The following is an 18753-nucleotide window of genomic DNA, read 5'->3' on the forward strand; positions in this document are numbered from 1 at the left end:
TTTTATTTTTGTTTTTTATTTTTTAAATATATTTTTATTGATTTTTTTACAGAGAGGAAGGAAGAGAGATAGAGAGCTAGAAACGTCGATGAGAAACACCGACCAGCTGCCTCTTGCACACCCCCTACCGGGGATGTGCCCGCAACCAACATATAATACATGCCCCTGACCGAAATGGAACCTGGGACCTTTCAGTCCACAGCCCGATGCTCTACCACTGAGCCAAACCGGTTTCGGCAAACCTGTCACAATTTTATATGATAATTAACCTCAATTTGGCAAGTGTTACTAAATCTACACACCAATCATATTTTTTAAAATGTTCCTCTCAACAATCCTATCTAATAAAAGAGTAATATGCAAATTGACTCCAACACACAAGATGGCTACCCCCATGTGGACACAAGATGGCCACCACAACATGGCCACCACAACATGGCCAGCAGAGGAGGGCAGTTGGGAGGGATCAGGCCTGCAAGGGAGGGCAGTTGTGGGGAATCAGGCCAGCAGAGAAGAGCAGTTGGGGGAGACCAAGTATGCAAGGGAGGGCAGTTGGGGGCAATCAAGCCTGCAGGGGAGGATGGTTTGGGGCAATCAGGCTGGCAGGGCATCAGTTAGGGGGTGATCAGGCTGGCAGGCAGAAGCAGTTAGGATCAATTAGGAAGGCAGGCAGGCAAGCAGTTGGGAGCCAGCAGTCCTGGATTGTGAGAGGGACATGCATCCCCATGTACGAATTTCGTGCACCAGGCCTCTAGTATTCTATAATTAAAAACGCTGTTTCCACAAAATCGACTCACTCAATTTATTAACATTTACTGAATGGCAGTTATATGCCATTCTCTGAGTTTGCCAGTTTATGTATGTCATCTCATTTTGTCCTCACATCAACCCCTTTAGGTGGATGTTATTTTTCCTGTTTTATTGATAAGGAACTTGAGGTTGAGAGCTACTATTCAGTGAAGCTTGGAATCAAACCCAATAAACCTGTCATCCTACTGCCAGGGAGGGAAAAGATTCCCATCAAACAGACAAGCCAGGCACATGTTATGAGGCTCACAACTAAAAGGTACTCAGTTAAATTTGAGGGTTTAAATATATACTAACTAACAAGAGTTTGCATTTGAATTTCTTTGAGTTGTGTGGTTTTTCAGTGGAAATAAAACACATTCAGAAAGTAGTAGAAAACTGACATAAAACATTCAGGCACTCATTAAAGTGCATTCAAAGTTGCCAGAAAGAGTCACTGTAATAATAATGTCCCGGATCCCACCAGTTCAAGCAAGACTTTCAATAGCCTCAGCCTCATGAGACAGAGTTTATAGTTTAATGAACAGTAGGTCGGTGCAGACACATTCACTGACCACCACCTCTAGGATCTGTCTCAGAGGCTCTCACTATTTATCTCCCTATGTGAAGACACAGAAGCAGTTCCATTTCGGTCACAAGATGTTCTTAACGATATCTAAGGAGCTTCCGGCAATCTGGGACTAATGTAGGGAAACACTGGACAGACTAGAAGCCATACCAGGTCCATAGATCAGAGCTAAGAGAAAAGGAGCCATCCTTGCTCTGAATCAGAAGTTTCACCCCAGAGATCCAGAGACACTTGAGCACCAGCAATTCCCAGAATTCTCAGCAGTCTTGAAACCAAATCTCACTCAGATATACTCAGAGGCATTCAAGAAATACCAAATACATATGAGTTTTCAATTGTTTGAATTGTAATAAAATGATTAGCCACAATTCAGTAATTAAGGCATTTGCATATACTTCTCATATTAATATAAAATGGTGTAACTTTTCTCAAAAGTAAATTAGAGTGTTTATAACAGCAAAACCTTGTAAATACCTAAATGTCCATCAATAGGGGCCCAGGAAAATGTATCATGACACATTCATAAAATGGAGTACTTTTCAGGATACACAAAGAAAACAGGGAGTTCTTTACATGTTGATATAAAATAATCTCCAAGATAGGTTCCTGAGTTAAATAAGGTAAATTAGCAAACAGTATAAAATAACAGTTTAAAGGGGTGAATGGATAGTTGAAACCGGTTTGGCTCAGTGGATAGAGCGTCGGTCTGCAGACTGAAAGGTCCCGGGTTCGATTCTGGTCAAGGGCATGTACATTGGTTGCAGATACATCCCCAGTAGGGGGTGTGCATCAGACAGCTGGTTAATAGTTCTCTCTCATCGATATTTCTAGCTCTGTCCCTCTCCCTTCCTCTCTGTAAAAAATCAATAAAATATATTTTTAAAATATAAATTAAAAAATATAGGGGTGGATACACATCTGAATGTTCTGCACAGAATATCTCTGGAAAGATACACAGAAACTGTTATCTCCAGAGAAGAGAACAGGAGAGATAGCTGGTAAAGGGGTGTAAGGAAGACTTTTCATCATAGGTACTTTTGTCCTTTTGATTTATTAATTGTAATTGATTTATATAGATAAAAGTAAACAAAATGTAAATTATTTTATTTTTCAATGAATAAGTGAAGAAAAATTAAATAACAGTATTAAATTGCATGAAAAACTTGTGTATATCTATATACATATATATAAAGTTAAAAATATTTTATTTTTAAAACATTCTATATGTAAAATATGTTTAAGAAAAAAAAGAACTAAAAAAGCACAGAAATGTTAGAACAGTTATTTTTCACTCTTTCTAATCTTTCTGCAATAGGGAAATACCACTTCTATAATAAGAAAAGAGTTATGAAAAATAAAATGCAGTTAGAGATTACTGCATGACCTAATAAATGACAATTAGAAACAATTGATATCACATCAGAATAATGGATCAGTAAGAACTCAGCAAAATGAATCCCAAGAGTCTGCTGTGTTGGGTCATAAGGGACCTCTTAACAACAGGGAAATAACAGACATGAAGTGTTTCCTAAGAAATATTCTCAAGACTGTCATAAAAACCTAGAATTATAGATTTTCTAGCTCTTCATACAACAGGAAAGAGAAAATAAGGTAACACTGGAAAGGAAAAAGCAAGTAACACCATAAAATCCTGCTCATCTTTGTTTCTTCCCTTGTGCCACGCACAGTGTGTTGTAGTGAGAGGCACTTGATAGGTTATTTGTTTAGTAAATAAATTGGTCCTGTTATGGTCTGTTAAGTGATAAATCCTCTGAAACTGTAGGTTTGAAGTTAGCTATATATAAAATATATCTCAAATGTTGACATTATTACATTTCAGTATAATAAGATTTCAGAAACCATTTCAACACGTATTTCAAAAACTAGAAATCAACAGTTAAAAAAACTGAAGATGTGGGGTTAAATCTTTTTAGTATGAAGTATTAAAACAGAGTTCTTTATAATTTATGAGCAAAACAAATTTAGAATACACATCATTACATCAATGTCTGATGTTCAATATGTATCAAATTTGAATGGGACCACAGTAAATCTTTCAAATAAACTCAAGTCAATAATAACTCACCGTCTTCTGTGTGCAAAAATGCACGATTCTAAGACCTAAAAGGATACAAAAATAGTTGTCCCGATTGTAATTAATTTAAGATTATTAACTAGGAAACAAATAACTAGATTGCTACCTTCTAACTTACAACTGTTCAGTTGCCCAAGAAATAAGCAGGGCTTAGAGATGATTTAACATTACACAAAGATGCATTCTAGGGCATCTTAAGTTAAATGGATCTAGGAAATAACTTAATGTTGTATTCGTTTCAAAAGGGTCTTTCATAGGGGAAATGGTTCTGATGGCTTCTTAGAGACAAAACAAAGCCCAGGGATCCAGGCAGCTCATCATTAGATCAAACTAGTTAGATGACTCTGAAGGTTTCCTAGGTGCTTACAGAAAATCTGGTCCTTAGAGAAATGCTGATAACTGTGACCTTCCTTATTCAATTTCAGCATCCCACAAAGTTGGCTGCTTTACAGAACAGCATTAAGGAAGAAGCTGAGAAATCTCGTCTCTTGCCAGATTTCCCATAGCACAAGCAACAGTTGTAACCATTAAGAAGCCACCAGGGGGCGTTAGTTAGAGCAACCTCCCAAGTAGAGGACTTGGATGAGGCAGCTGCTTCACAAAGCATAAATCAAGACCGGCAGGAAGACCTCAAGGAAGATGAGACCAGCAGCAAAGGAGTGGTAAGTTCTGTACCCATTTGAGGACCAATAGCACTCTGGTGTTGACAGGTAAAGCCTACGTCCTCTAAGTACTAATCACAGTGCTTCCTTATCAATATAATTTACAAAAACTGGAATTTGACATATTTAGGAAATCCCATCCATGTCAGCTATTTTCAGAAGACATCAGTGAGGATATTTAGCATTCTGACACATTCATCTGTCGTAGATACTACACATGGATCCCATCTATATCCCAAATGACCCCAATAGAAAGATTTATACCAACCTGCTACCTATAGAGTGCATAAATTTAGTAAAACCATATTTTTTTTTTCTGTGTTGCTACTAGAACGATCAAAAATGAGGTAAGTAAATTTGACCTTCATTCAAATCACACTGAAAGATACTTGAAGTAAAGGCAAGATATGATGCACAAACAGAATTGTGTTTTAAAATCATTTCCTTAAAAAAAAAAAAAAAAAAAAAAACTTTCATAGTAAAATTAACCTGTCTATGTAAGACTAAGCAGCTTAGCATGATGACTTTTAAAACTCTATGTAGCCGAAGCCGGTTTGGCTCAGTGGTAGAGCATAGGTCTGCGGACTGAAGGGTCCCAGGTTCGATTCTGGTCAAGGGCATGTACATTGGTTGTGGGCACATCCCCAGTAGAGGGTGTGCAAGAGGCAGCTGGTTGATGTTCCTCTCTCATCGACGTTTCTAACTCTCTATCTCTCTCCCTTCCTCTCTGTAAAATATCAATAAAATATATTTTAAAAAAAACACAAAAAAAAAAACAACTCTGTAATTTTCTCAAAAGCAAATGAGTATTTTCTCCTATTTTTTTTTCTATTATAAGTCAAAAGGGAATCATATATTCTACTCATTCCTATCTCAGGTATAAAAATGTCTGGATATTTAATTCCAAGGAATCCCATATTCAGTGACACCTGGATCAATAAATCACATTACCTGTTTAGCTTCATGGTAGAGTGAGATTTAGTATAAAAAGTACTAATATTTCCTCAAAACATCTATTAACATTTAGTAACTATACAGTACTAGCAAAGAATATACATTTGTAAAAATATAAATTAGTTTTAAAAAAAATTTAACAAGTATCACCTGTACAGCATCAGTCCTGGGAACAAAAGATAATCCACAAAGTTATGGAAGACCAAATAAACATCTACAACTTAAAGTGGCCACAGAAGGCACCCCTATCGTTACCACCATAATCTGAGAAAGAGCTGAAGGAGAGGCATCACTTCAGCTGCCATCTTAAAAACACACCATTTTCAGCTTCCATGCTGCTCTATTATAAGGTTTGTAGAATACGTACGTACAAAACACAAGTCCTGTGCTGAAGTCAAAGTTACCTTCTGTTACAGTGGAGCCGTCAGACTACAGCTGCACACAGCTTTACAAAAGGATTCTGAAACTTTAAAATGTTAAATACAAACTGAATTTTTCTCCCTGCTTTTCATGTGCCCCATGGGTGACAGTACCTCTGTTTTTAATGATAGTCCACTGTTAAAGAATATTGTTGCAACAGCAATGTAGGAGACAGTTATTTCTGGCTTCAGTGGTCCTAAAGGGAGAGAAATTGGGTACTGTTAGATAAGAGTTTCCAGTCTTCCAGACAAATTCACTGGAGAAGGTCAAATGGTACTTTGTTTCTTAGTGCTGACCCGGGTATGTTACTGTCCTGACGGAGTTGAGCATTTGCTATGATGCCATCTAATTCCAGAGAGAAGTTTCCAGAAGGCAAGGACGATGGCTGTCCAGCTCAGCACAGTATCCTTGAACCAGAAGAATAAAAATAAACTCAAAAATAAACTGCTCTCACATAAGAGAGCAGATAGTCAACATCCTTCAACATGGCTCCTAATGATATCTACCACAATATCAATTCCCAAATCAAAGAAGAGAATTTCTCAATGGTAGAACTTACTTTCTCTTCAGCAAGTATTATTTAATTTCTTCTAGGATACCAGAAATAAAAGCTTGCATTCATGCATATATTCAGTTCACCCCAAGAGTATCCAATCTACAAATATTTATTGAGCACTTACTATGTGATTGAGATGATACAGACAGAGTAATAGAGCACTTAACAACATGTTGTTAAGATTGTAATTATTAAGAAATTGTGCTTGGCCTGGGCATACTATAGTGAACCACATAGGCCTGATCTGTGCTCTCCAAAAATTTCCTCTCTGAAGTTAGACTGGCATCATCCCAGACGTGTTAACATTGTGAGTACAATAAGGGGCAGCCCTAAACTTTATACCAACAGTTTAAAATCTGAGATTATCTCGTATTTGACATTCTATGCAACCATCTTGTGCTGAGTTGATAGCATCCCTCCAAAAATGTGTGTCCCTCCAGAACCTTACTTGGAAACAGGGTCTTTGTAGATATTAATCAAATTAAAATGAGGTCTTATCGGATTAGAGTGGGCCCTCATCAGTGACTGGTGTTCTTATAAAAAGAGGGAAAGATGGCCATGTGAAGACAGAGGCAGACACTAGAGTTTATATTATTGGGACACGGTTGGCCGGCAACCACCACAACTAGAAGAAGCAAGGACAGAGTCTGCCCTACAGCCTTTGGTGGAAGCATGGCCCTGCCAACATCTTGATCAGACCTTAGCCTCCAGAACTGTGAGAAAATAAATTTGTTGTTTTAAGCCACCCAGTCTGTGGTAATTTGCCATGGCAATCCTAAGAAACTAATACACCCTTTAAGCAAAACAACAGAACCGCATTCATGGCTCCTCCGTTCCCTGTAACTCTCCACCATACACCTACAGATGTTCAGTTCCAAAGTCAGGAAAAATCACCATTCATTCAGTCAACAAATACTTATTGAGCAACTACTGTATTTTAGGTATATGTAGTACATCAGTGAATAAAAGGAGCAAAGGTCTCCTCAAACAATGTCATAAATTCTTTTATGTACCCGGCATTCACACAAATCATTTTGCTGAGATCTGAGACAAGAAAACAAAAGGGAAGAGGTAAGTGCTAATGGTATTACAGACCAGGGCAGTAAAGGCTGTTCAAAAACTTGAAGAAGATACATTATTGTTTTGCTCAAGAGTAAATCTGTCTCAGCAGCTCACACTTAGAAATAATATTTGCTAGCCCAGGCTGGTTTGGCTCAGTGGATAGAGCGTCAGCCTGCGGACTGAAGGGTCCCAGGTTCGATTCCGGTCAAGGGCATGTACCTTGATTGCAGGCATGTACCTTGATTGCGGCACATCCCCAGTAGGGGGTGTGCAAGAGGCAGCTGATCGATGATTCTCTCTCATAGATGTTTCTGACTCTCTCTCCCTCTCTCTTCCTTTCTATAAGAAAACAATAATATATATATATATATATATATATATATATATATATATATTTTTTTTTTTTTTTAAAGAAATAATATTTCCTCAACAACTGAGAAAAGTGGTTCAGAAGCAGATTTTAAAGTCAAGGAGTCTGGCTTGTTTTGAAAGTAGATGCTTCACAAGAATTTTAAATACCATTAAAAAAAAAAACCAATAGCATTTTTATTTTCTTCCAGTCTCCTGTTTTTTTATCAGATCTTATTCTTGTTAACTGTGGTTCTGCCCACAGTGGTGCCTCCAGAATGTCCGTGTAAGATGGGTCAGAGTTAGCAATGTGGTCACAAGAGAGAGCCAGGGAACACACCTAAAGATGCATCTCCATAGCCAGCACATGGCATCTGCTTAGATTGTATGTTTCTCTGGGACAGTTCAAACATCTACCTTAGTTGGCCAACAACCGAGTTTTTTAAGAACTCTTCCCACAATTCACATGCACATACATAAATACACATGATAACTGTTAACTAATTGGTGTAATTCAGTGGAATGACTCTTGACTTTCAATGTTTTAAATTGTGTGGGGGTTTTTATTAGATGCATCTCTGAATAACTCTACACTGTGAAAAGACATGGGGAGGGTATTCCAGGGCTACCTACAAGATATCTTTTGAAAGGAAAGGAGGAAATTGTTCTGATTTGGAGAAACCTAAGCCCTCTGAGACATGATCACCGATTGCCAATAGACAGCTCAACTTTTAAATGCGGAACCAGAAGTCACCAAGGCTGCAATAAAAACTTGGTAAATATTTGCACAGAAGTGAGAGGTGAAACTACTATTTAAAAATGATATCTGGCCCTCTCCAAGATAATGATTATATCTTCTATGTCACCAGAATAATCAGCTCCAGCTCTTAAGATGGCTATAGAGCTGAAGTGGAAATGTAAATTTTAACTTTTCCTTTTAACAAAAGTAAAATATATATATATATATATATATATATATATATATATATATATATATATATATATATATATATATATATTTGTCAGTGAAAATGAGGTAGTAAAATCAAAAGAAAATTTTTAAAAATGAAGCAATTTGGGGACTCCAGAACTCACACTTTTTAATGGGGTCTTGGGGGTGAAAGGGAGAGAAAACTATTTGGAATGCTTAAGAATGCAATGAACTATTATCCTATATAATAAAAGCCTAATATGCTAACTGTCCCTTTAACTGAGAATTCGACCAGGGGGTGGGGCCAGCTGGCCAACCGCCCATGGCCCCTCCCCCTTGGCTGGCCCCACCCCAGCCAGAAGCAGAGGCAGGCAGCCAGGGGAAGGGAAGCCCTGGTCAAAGCAGGCAATTGGCAGTCTCGAGGAACCCTACCCATGCACAAATTTCATGCACTGAGCCTCTAGTTATTTCACAAAATCTACTCATCTTCAAAGTAAATTTCACTTCTAAACATGATCTAAGATATTTGTGTCAATGTACTTAAGCTTATAGCATATTTCTGGTTATGTTCTTTTAATGGAAAAATGAAGCAGTTTCCTTTTTAGGGTTTATGTATTATTAATGGCAAACATTTAAGATGTAGGTAGAAATGAAAAAGTTACTCTGCACTTCCAAAGAAGTAAATCTTTCTCTTCCCAAAAATGAATAACATAGTGTTGAACTTGATTAAACTGAAGGTGTGTATAGCTCAGAGTTCCCTGGGTCTCAATGAACAGATTAATAATACCTCAGCATCTATATATATTTACATCTATTGGGGCTCTTTATTTTCACACTTCTTCTATTTATTGAAAAGTAAAATGTAAGTGAGTAAACTAAGAATTAAATTATCTAGGCATGTACCTATTATGCTTTTTCCCACTTGGAAAGTCATTCAACTTCTCTAACTTTAGGTTTCCCATATCTATAAATTTCCTGCCATTAAAAAACTCACTAATTGGCTATAAAATTTTTTTTAATATTTTAATATATTTTTATTGACTTCAGAGAGAGAGAGATGGAGAGAGATATAGAAACATCAATGGTGAGAGAGAATCATTGATGGGCTGCCCCCTGCATGCCCCCTACTGGGGATCGAGCCTGCAACCAGGACATGTGACCTCCAGGTTCATGGGTTCACGTACAACCACTGAACCATACCAGCCAGGCTAAAGATTTTTTTAAAGGGAGGTCAGATGGTAGTTGTGACACTTTAAGTGTAGAAGTCTTACACTTAAAAATAAAGAGTGTAGCCTGGGCTGGGTGGCTCAGTTGGTTGGAACATGGTTCCATATACCAGAGGATTGAGGGTTTGATTTCTGGCCAGGTACATATCTAGGTTGCAGTTTGATCCTAGTTGCACATGTACAAGAGGCAACCAATTGATGTTTCTCTCTCTCTCTCCCTTCCTAACACTCTAAAATTATTATTTTTTAAAATGAAATGTGCTTGGGTGAGGATTTTAAAAAAAGAGTGCAATCAAGGTACTGATCCAGGCAAAAGTGAAGTGAGCATCTTAAGTTGAAGACTATAAAAACTTCCCTATTTACTATAATTTCTAGAAAACTGTTCCGAAAATTATTCATCAATGAACTGAGCCCATAAATGGAAACTCTGACTAAAAGTTAGAAGCAAAAAGAGGTACCTTAAACCATTCTAAAGAGCAGAATAGGACAGAAACATTTCAGCAACCATTTCTTTCCTTGTTCCTAGATTTTTGTTGGATTAGCTAGTGGAGTGAAAGTGTTATTTGTCAATATTTGGAGGTTTATTTTTATTTAAGAGGTTGTAAGGTCAATGAGAAGTTTGACAGAAGTAACAAGTACTTAGCCTTGCCAAAACCGGTTTGGCTCAATGGATAGAGCAGCGGCCTGTGGACTGAAGGGTCCTGGGTTCGATTCCGGTCAGGGGCATGTACCTTGGTTGTGGGCACATCCCCGTAGGGGGTGTGCAGGAGGCAGCTGATCAATGATTCTCTCTCATCGATGTTTCTAACTCTCTATCCCTCTCTCTTCCTCTCTGTAAAAAATCAATAAAATATATTTAAAAAAAAAAAAAAAAGTACTTAGCCTGACAGCCTATATAATTGTTTGCTTGACTTTTGGTTTTAGAGAAAGTAACTTTTACACATGGACAGCTAACAAAGAAATCGTGTAAGTTTAACTGTTATCTAATACTAGTGGATTCTGGTCTGCTCCTTTGGGCTAAAAATCAGGGCACAGAAAATGTCTTTATTACGGAGGGCTTCTTCTTTATAATGGTTATTCATTTTTAATGATTTTTTCATCAAGAAAATGTGTATGGATTTTGCAACTGGTATGAAGTAAGGGGCAGTCCTAGTCCCCAGTCCTTCCCCTTCCCTAGCTAACTTATCCTAGGGTCAGTCACCTGGTCTCAGGCCTCAGGATCTTCAACTGTGAAAGAAGCCTGTTGGCTTAAAATACTTTAAAGACCCATTTGAGCTCTTAACATTCTACTCTTTTGAAATTAAACAAAGAAATGTATTATCCTAGATGGATGGCATGAGGTCTAGTGAAAATGGGAAATGACATTTCTAAGGTAAAAAAGTTTTAATCCCCACAATCTTTGCTCAAGTCCTTCCTTTTAAATGTTCCCTGAAGCGACTTCTCAATGCAGGTATAGAAGGGAGAGGGTAGAGGGAACCACTCTCCTCCTGAGAGATCATATTATCCTCCCAACACCCCCCATCATGGTTTAAGCAGGAGCCAATAACTCCAAATATCCTCCTGAGCACTTCTGACCATACAAAGCTTGCCTGCGCTCACTTCTCTCCTCATCTGTCCCCGTTGTATGGCTGATGTATGAAACCTGTCAATAAGCCTGGAAACCGGCAAACAAGGTCAAAAAAAAAAAAAAAAAAAAAAAAGACAGTCCATGGAAGAAATCCAATTCAAGCTTATGAAAAGTAGGACATGACTGGAGGTGGAGGGGAGAGAGGACGGGTAAGGCCCACAAAAAGGCCAATGATGTCTCCAGTCATGTCCACCTATGCCTCCTCCCCCCCCCCCCCCCCCACATGACAAGGCTCCCACTATCTGGGATCTGCGGGTGATGTCAGCCCACCCACATTCCCTGGCCAAAACACACACACCACAGAGCCCAGTACAGCCTGTGGCTGTGGGACCCCGGCTGGGTGCAGCCACCCGGCCGGCCCGCAGCACGCGGAAGTGGCGTCCCGGCAGGAAAGTGTGCGACGTGTCACTCAGCCGGGAGCTGCCGGGGAGCAGCCGAGCTGCACAGCATCCCTCCCTCCAGCCTCCGGCGTGTGGGCCCCAAAGGCTGGGCTGCAGGAGGCAGGGGTGTCCCTGCCTCTTTCTCTCCCCCTGCTTCTTTTTTTTATTATTATTATTTTTAAGGGGGTGGGGGGTTGGAAATAGACATGGTCATGGTGCCCACCCCAAGACAGACAAGGAACTCCTGGCACCCCAGCATCCGTGGAGCAGGACGCTGCTCTGAAGGGACGAGAAGTAAGTTTCATCCCCGCCTCGGTCCCCTCACTCCTGGACCCGGGGAACGGTCCCTGACTGTTCGCGGAAAGGGGAACCTGCGTTCCAAGTCGCTGCTGGCCCCTTTTGGGGGGGGGGGGGGGGGATCTGCATGGCAAATTCCCCTCTGAGATCGGCCAACTGAAAACGTCAGCCCAAGGGCCAAAGGGCCAAAGGACACCCCGGGCGGGTCAGCGCCCCAGAGAGAGGTAGACATCCCCCCCCCCACCCCCAAAGACCGTGTCTCCCCTCCCGTCCAAGACTCGCCCGCGTCAGTTCCCCAGTGGAGCGTGCGGCGGCGGCGCAGACTTACCCCCGTCCACCCCGATGGAGGGCTCCAGCTTCGCCCCGGCGATCGCCAGCACTATTCCAACCATGAACCATTCTTTCCTCATCCTCTCCAGCAGCCTCATGTTGGCCAGGATGGGTAGGGTTTTGTTTATTTGTTTGCCTCCTTTCCTTTTTGGGGGGGGCTGCGATCGCCGAGTCCCCGGGGGGCGTCTGCACTCTTTGCACAGTCCCTCTTCCCCAGGCAGCGGAGCAAGTCAAATTGCTACTTGTAAACTGGAGACCTGGGGCTGCCCGGGCGGCTTCGAGGAGGGCTGGGAGTAGTAGTACCCAGTGACAGGGAAGCCTCACTGAGCGCCGCCATCACTACCGCGCGCCTCCGGGTAGACGCGCACCCGCCGGATCCGATCGGGCCCCAGCCTCTCCCATGCGCGAAGACTCCGAAGCGAACCATCGGGGCCAGGCTGTCCGGCGCGGGCTGTTCGAGGAAAAGAGGCTGGCCGCCGTGGTGGGGCTGACAGACTCGCTACTTCCAAGACCTGCGGAACCTTAGGGATGGCTGGGGCGGGGAGAGCCAGAAGGCGCCACAGCCACCTAGCCTGGTCGAGGGTCCTTTCTCCAACAAAACTACAGGCACAGACAGCCACCAGCTCCCCTGGAACACATCTACGGAGAGGTTCTCTTTTGCTTCGCCACGAGGCTGTGGGGAGGGCCATCGTGGGCTTGATCAGAAATGTCTCTCTTTGCATCTGCGGCGGGGTGCAACCAGGGTATTTTTTTTTTTTGAGGCGCACTTATTTGGGGTATTACGACGCTTCCCGGACGCCGGCGCTGACGTGCGCGCAGGGGGCGGGGCCAGGCGGCTCCCAGTGCCCTGCCGGATCCGGGAGGCAGACGCGGTCGCCCGGCGGCGCGCGGAGAAGCCGCTCCCTTGGGGGCGTGGCGGCGGGGGGAGGCTCCGGCCGCGCGGGAGGGTGGAAAACTGGGCGCCCAGCCGATGCCCAACTTCGCTGGAATTCTTCCTTCCGGCGTCCGTCCGCTGGAGCCCTCGAGGTCTGTCGCCCGCAGCGTGCGCTCTGCCCGGAGCCCCTTTGCCTGCACCTGCTGGGAGTGAGAGGGCGCCCGGGGGTGGGGACTAAGTCTTCCTTCTAACAGGACCACCAGGGCGGAGGGTCAGGGACCCCCAAGGCAAAGAGGTGAGGGGCCTGCCGAGTAGAGAGTGTGTGTGTGTGGGGAAGGGGGATGTTGAAGGGGGGGGTCCTAACTTCCATCACCCCACGTGCTAGAGTCTGTCCCCCCAGCTTCTACCTTCAGGTGTTTCCTGGCAGCCACGTGACATTGATAGTTTCAAGGAGGACTGCCTACCATGACCCTGCTGGGCCATCAACTCCCTCCCCCCCTTATGCACCCAAACAAAGAAATAAAATACTGTGTTTTTATTAAAATACTGTTTTTGGAAATAGTCTGGTCTCTAATGGCTCAGTGGTTAACTAAACGTTTGGAAGGGACTTCGGGGATGGTTCAGTGATGCCAGATTTTAATCCTGAATGTATCCAAAGATTGAAAGACACTCATCCTGTATTTCCCTATAGTCGTGTTTCTTACTATGCAAAAACGAAGCCGGCTTATGCGCTGTGCCAGCAGTTGAAGGTGGCACAGCATGCAGCGTCATCTAATTATACATCAGGCAGGATAACAAAAAGGGAGCCTCTAGATAAAAAGAGCTTAACATTAAATAATCTAAAAAGAGAAAGCACAGGAGGTGTGATAAAATCTGATGTTAATTACTTAGGCAGGCACCAGATAAGTGGACATACATCAAAGATAGTTTACAACACAATTATTTTCTTAGAGTAATTTCTCACTAGGTTAAAGAGTCTTGTATCTCAGTCATTGAAGGCATGCCCTTTTATTAAAAGATCATTAAACATTACGCTTACAGAAATTGAGCCAGTTTAACTTTATGACTGTTCGCAAATTCTTATTTACCAAGAACTCTTTGATCTGTGTAGAGCTGAATCTAGCTCCTGAAAGGGTTTTTCTTATTTGTTTGTTTTGTTTTTAATGGTTACTTAAAGGAAAAGAATTCAGTACAGTGTGAATTTTGTTACATTACAGCTTGGGTTAATTTCCCATAGCTGCTGTAACAAGTACCTTTAACTGGCTAGGAAATAACAGAACTCTATTCTCTCTTAGTCCTGAAAGCCAGGAGTCCAAAATCAAGGTGTTGGTTGGCCATGCTGCAGGTCCTCTGGGGACTAGGCAGAGAATCCCTTCTTGCCTCTTCCAGTTTCTGGTGATGGCATTACTTAGCTTCCTTGGCTTATGGCCACATCACTCCAATCTCTACCTCTGTCTTCATATTGCCTCCTCTCTGTCTTCTCATTTTCTGTGTGTCTCATCAAGACATTTGCCATTGGATTTAGGGCCCACCCAGATAAGCCAGAATTATCTCATTTTATGATCCTCAATTAATGTGAAAATATCTTTTTTTTCAAATTCATTGAATATTGTTCCCCCAATAGTTATGTCTACCTGGAACTTCAGAATGTGACCTTATTTGGAAAGTGAGTCTTTCAGATGTAATTAGTTCAGAGGAAGTCATGCTGGATTAAGATGGGTCCTAAACGCACTGGTTCATTTCCTTTTAAGAAGGTCATGCACACGAAGACTCACAAGAGTCAGAAGAGGAGAAAGTCCTGTGGAACTGGAAGCAGAGATTGGAGTGATGTGTCTGCAAGCCAAGGATTCATCTTGGAAACAAGCACCAAAAGCTGGGAGAGGCTTGGAACAGATTTTCCCTCTGGGTCTCCAAAAGGAGCCAACCCTGCGGACGCCTGGATTTCAGAGCTTTGGCCTCCTGAAGCGTGAGATAGTAAATGTCGTTTTAAGCCATCCAGCCTGTGGTATTCTGAAAAGGCCACCCTAAAAAACTTACACAATGTCACTCAGATTCCAGAGATTTTCTGTGCACCTGTCTTTGGAGTGACCACCATTCAAATAGTCCAGGCAGGAGTTCTAAGTCAATGGAGCAGGAAAAGGCAATCCGTGTAAGAACTGTTAAACAGGAAGAATTTAAAAAATATTAATAATACTGGTCATCTTTAAAGCAATGGTGAACCAGTCTGAAATGAATCCCAGAATCTGTCCAATAGATGCCAGTGCCATCCGCTCAGCCAGGGAGTCTTTACAAAGTAGATTTGGGCACGAGATTACAAATTCAGTTTGTGTCTTGTGTTCAAGGCCAGTGGGGATTGTCACTAGAGATGTCCAGGAGGCAGGTGGAATAGAGGCTTGAGCTCATGAGAATGGAGTTGCTGTAGGGGTGGAGTTCTTCAACAACAGATTAGGGAAACTACAGGCATCAATGTAGCAAATATTTTCTTTTAACCTATATTACATTGGCTACTCGGTCTCTTTGAATGTGACTCAGTACTTACAATATTTATGAATGCTTACTATGTGCCAAAACACAGAACACCTTATAATTGCTCTTACGGGCTTTATGTTTAACAAAATGGTGGTGGGAGTTCTATCTCATAAGACTGTTGAAAAGAGTCCATGGGCCAGTGATGTGCCTTGCCTTGCCTGAAACAAATGCTCAGTTATTTATTCAACGCATATTTATTGAGCTCCTACTTCATGCCTTCTTCTAGATACTGAAGTTATAAGGAACAGTGAGAGACAAGGTCAGCTTTCCTTGGATAGTACCATACTGGCATAAAAAGAAAAGCAGCAAGTAGTGATAAGTGATAACGATAAAGTAAAACAGGCCACATGATAAAGTAACAAGGAGGCTACTGTGAGTGATGCAGGAAAGTCTTTCTAAAGGGGAACAATTTAAGCAGAGACCCCATTGGAACCCCTGATGGGGGAAATGTCCATGATGCTAATATCTTGGAGATGAGCACTTTAGGCAGAGGGAACAACTGGTGAGCAACCCGTGACAGTGCTCTAAGGTGGGAATGATCCTGGCATTTGTATTAGTTTCCTGTTGCTGCTGTAACAAATGACTTCTGATCTGTGGCTCAAAATGATACAGATTAATTCTCCTACAGTTCTGGGGCTCAGAAGTCCAAAATGGATCTCATCAGGCTAAAAACATGTCAGCAGGTCTGCCTTGTTTTCTAGGTTTCTTAGAGGAATTCTATTTCCTTTCCTTTTCCTGCTTCTTGGGGTTGTGTGCATTCCTTGGTTTTCTGCTCCCTTCACCTTTCAAGCCAGCAATCACCCAGCAACATTTAATATATTCCCACATGGTGATTGGACACAGTAGAGTTTGTGCTTGTGAGAGAGTCTCCCTGAGTTTGATCAGTTTTGGGATGTGGTCAGGGAAACTGCCCCTGAAGGGTAGTGAACCCACCACAGTGACCAGCCAGGCAGTCTAATTCTGGTAACTGCCTAATTGTAGTTGGCCATTTAAAGCCCAATAAGTATTATTTTACAGATGTGACAATGAAGAAAGGTAACGTAAGTTTTCCCCATGGCCGGTAAGTGGCAGCTGAAACCTGGGCACTGACCCATAGTGATTAAAAGTTTATATCCAAGCATCCAGCTCCTCACGTTAAAACTCTAACTCTACTACTTATTGCAATACCCATGTGACTCTGGAAAGTCACTTGACATAGTCTCAGTTTTCACATCTGAAAAGGGGAAATACCTCTTATGAGCTGTTAGGATGATGAGTAAATGTATCAGAAACATAACCGGTGTCAAAGATATGGTGATATTGCCTCCCCAATATCTTGACCCACATAATATCTCACATCTTTTATGGAAGCTTTTCCTGTTTCCTTGTTGTAGTGACCATAAAGTTATGTGTGTACATAATTTACTACGACTAGATTGGAAGCTTCTCAAGACTAAGAATTGGCCCTAGCTGGTTTGGCTCAGTGGATAGAACATTGGCCTATGGACTGAAGGGCCCCGGGTTCAATTCCAGCCAAGGGCACATGCTTGATCCCTAGTAGGGAGCATGCAGGAGGCAGCCAATAAATGATTCTCATCATTAATGTGTCTGTCTCTCTTTCCCTTTCTGAAATCAATAAAAATACATTTTTTTAAAAAAAGATTAAGAATTGTGGATGTTTCCGTTATCATCATCCATGCCAGCTAATAATATTTGATAAATGTTTGCTGACTTGAATAATTGATGTAGAATCAGAGTTACAATGTAGAGAGAGAAAAAACAGCATAGTCTATCTTATGGTAGGTGATACTAAAGGTGTGTTTTATGACTCCTTAACTGTCCTCAAGGTCTGGATAGCTGCAGGGTATCCTAGAAGAGGGTGGCCATTGCAATGTAATAGATGTCACAGGATGGAGGTGAGCTGGCAGGAGATGGATGCTACAAAGGACCAGGAACCCAAAAAATCTGTGTTCTGGCCATGACCTTGTTCTCGTTAGCTGAGACCTCCAACTGGTAAAATAATAAGTTTCTTTACCAACTCAAAGGACTCACATAATAAGTAAACCTGGTCTGTTTATACATTCAGGTTTCTCCTTACCACCTAATCAAGACCTGATTGGTAAACCTAGAATGATCATGTATGGTTAAGAAATGAGGGCAGAGGATAATTTATTGATTTAGACATGTATTCAAATAATTAGACAAATATTAAACTGCTTTCAAATTTCAGCAGTTTTATTTACTAGCCATTTACTTTGGGCAAGTAACATAACCTCTGTGATCTGGTGAAAAAGTGCCTCATGGTGCCGAAAACGGTTTGGCTCAGTGGATAGAGCATCAGCCTGGGAACTGAAGGGGGGTTCGATTCCGGTCAAGGGAATGTACCTTGGTTGCGGGCACATCCCCAGTAGCGGGTGTGCAAGAGGCAACTGATTGATGATCTCTCTCAACGTTTCTGACTCTCTATCCCTCTCTCTTCCTCTCTGTGAAAAATCAATAATATATATATATATATATTAAAAAGTGCCTCATGGAGATGTCCCAAAAGTGCCCATGTAAAATGTTTAGGTTGGCAAGGAGAACATGCTTAAAAATGGATGGTGGAGATTGGAATTATTGTTGGTAATGTTTGTTCAGTTGTTCTGTGTAAGAAGTTAATACATTCCTGGATCAGTTTATTGTTTCCGTTTTATTTTATTTTTTTAAATATATTTTATTGATATTTCACAGAGAGAAGGAAGGGAGAGAGAGAGCTAGAAACATCGACCAGATGCCTCTATGAGAGAGAAACATCGACCAGCTGCCTCTTGCACACCCCCTATCAGGGATGTGCCCACAACCAATGTACATGCCCTTGACCGGAATCGAACCTGGGACCTTTCAGTCCTCAGACCAACGCTCTACCACTGAGCCAAACCGGCTTCGGCTTGTTTCCGTTTTATATCATGCTGTTAAATCATTTGTTTGTTAGCACATACCCTGAGTGTCAAAACAGCCAAACCATATGTTTTGGGTCATATAGGCACAAGTGTTTAGTGTTGACACAGCATAAATATCTCCCATGATGATATGAGTATGGTCTTGAGTAACAAAGTCCATACCAGGCAC

At 41.7% G+C, this 18753-nt stretch overlaps 1 protein-coding gene across 8 annotated transcripts in view; it reads right to left on the reverse strand.

Moving 5' to 3' along the window:
• SLC10A7 (solute carrier family 10 member 7) overlaps positions 1–13095 on the reverse strand; it is a 189001-nt gene extending 175906 nt beyond the window's left edge. For 2 of the 8 annotated variants that reach the window (XM_036423867.2, XM_045576285.1), the window contains exons 1-2: positions 12262–13074; positions 5620–5702 (exon numbers count right to left, since the gene is read on the reverse strand). In XM_036423867.2, the coding sequence (XP_036279760.1) occupies positions 5620–5702; positions 12262–12361 (183 nt within the window). In that variant the 5' untranslated portion in view covers positions 12362–13074. Of the gene's footprint in view, positions 1–3017; positions 4592–5619; positions 5703–12261 lie in introns of those variants that run through there. The other 6 variants (XM_045576284.1, XM_036423866.2, XM_045576288.1 and 3 more) reach the window with 6 other exon arrangements.
• Positions 13096–18753: the final 5658 nt, after the last annotated feature.

Source organism: Pipistrellus kuhlii, unplaced genomic scaffold, assembly GCF_014108245.1.
Source record: "Pipistrellus kuhlii isolate mPipKuh1 unplaced genomic scaffold, mPipKuh1.p scaffold_m20_p_8, whole genome shotgun sequence".
NCBI lineage: Eukaryota > Metazoa > Chordata > Mammalia > Chiroptera > Vespertilionidae > Pipistrellus > Pipistrellus kuhlii.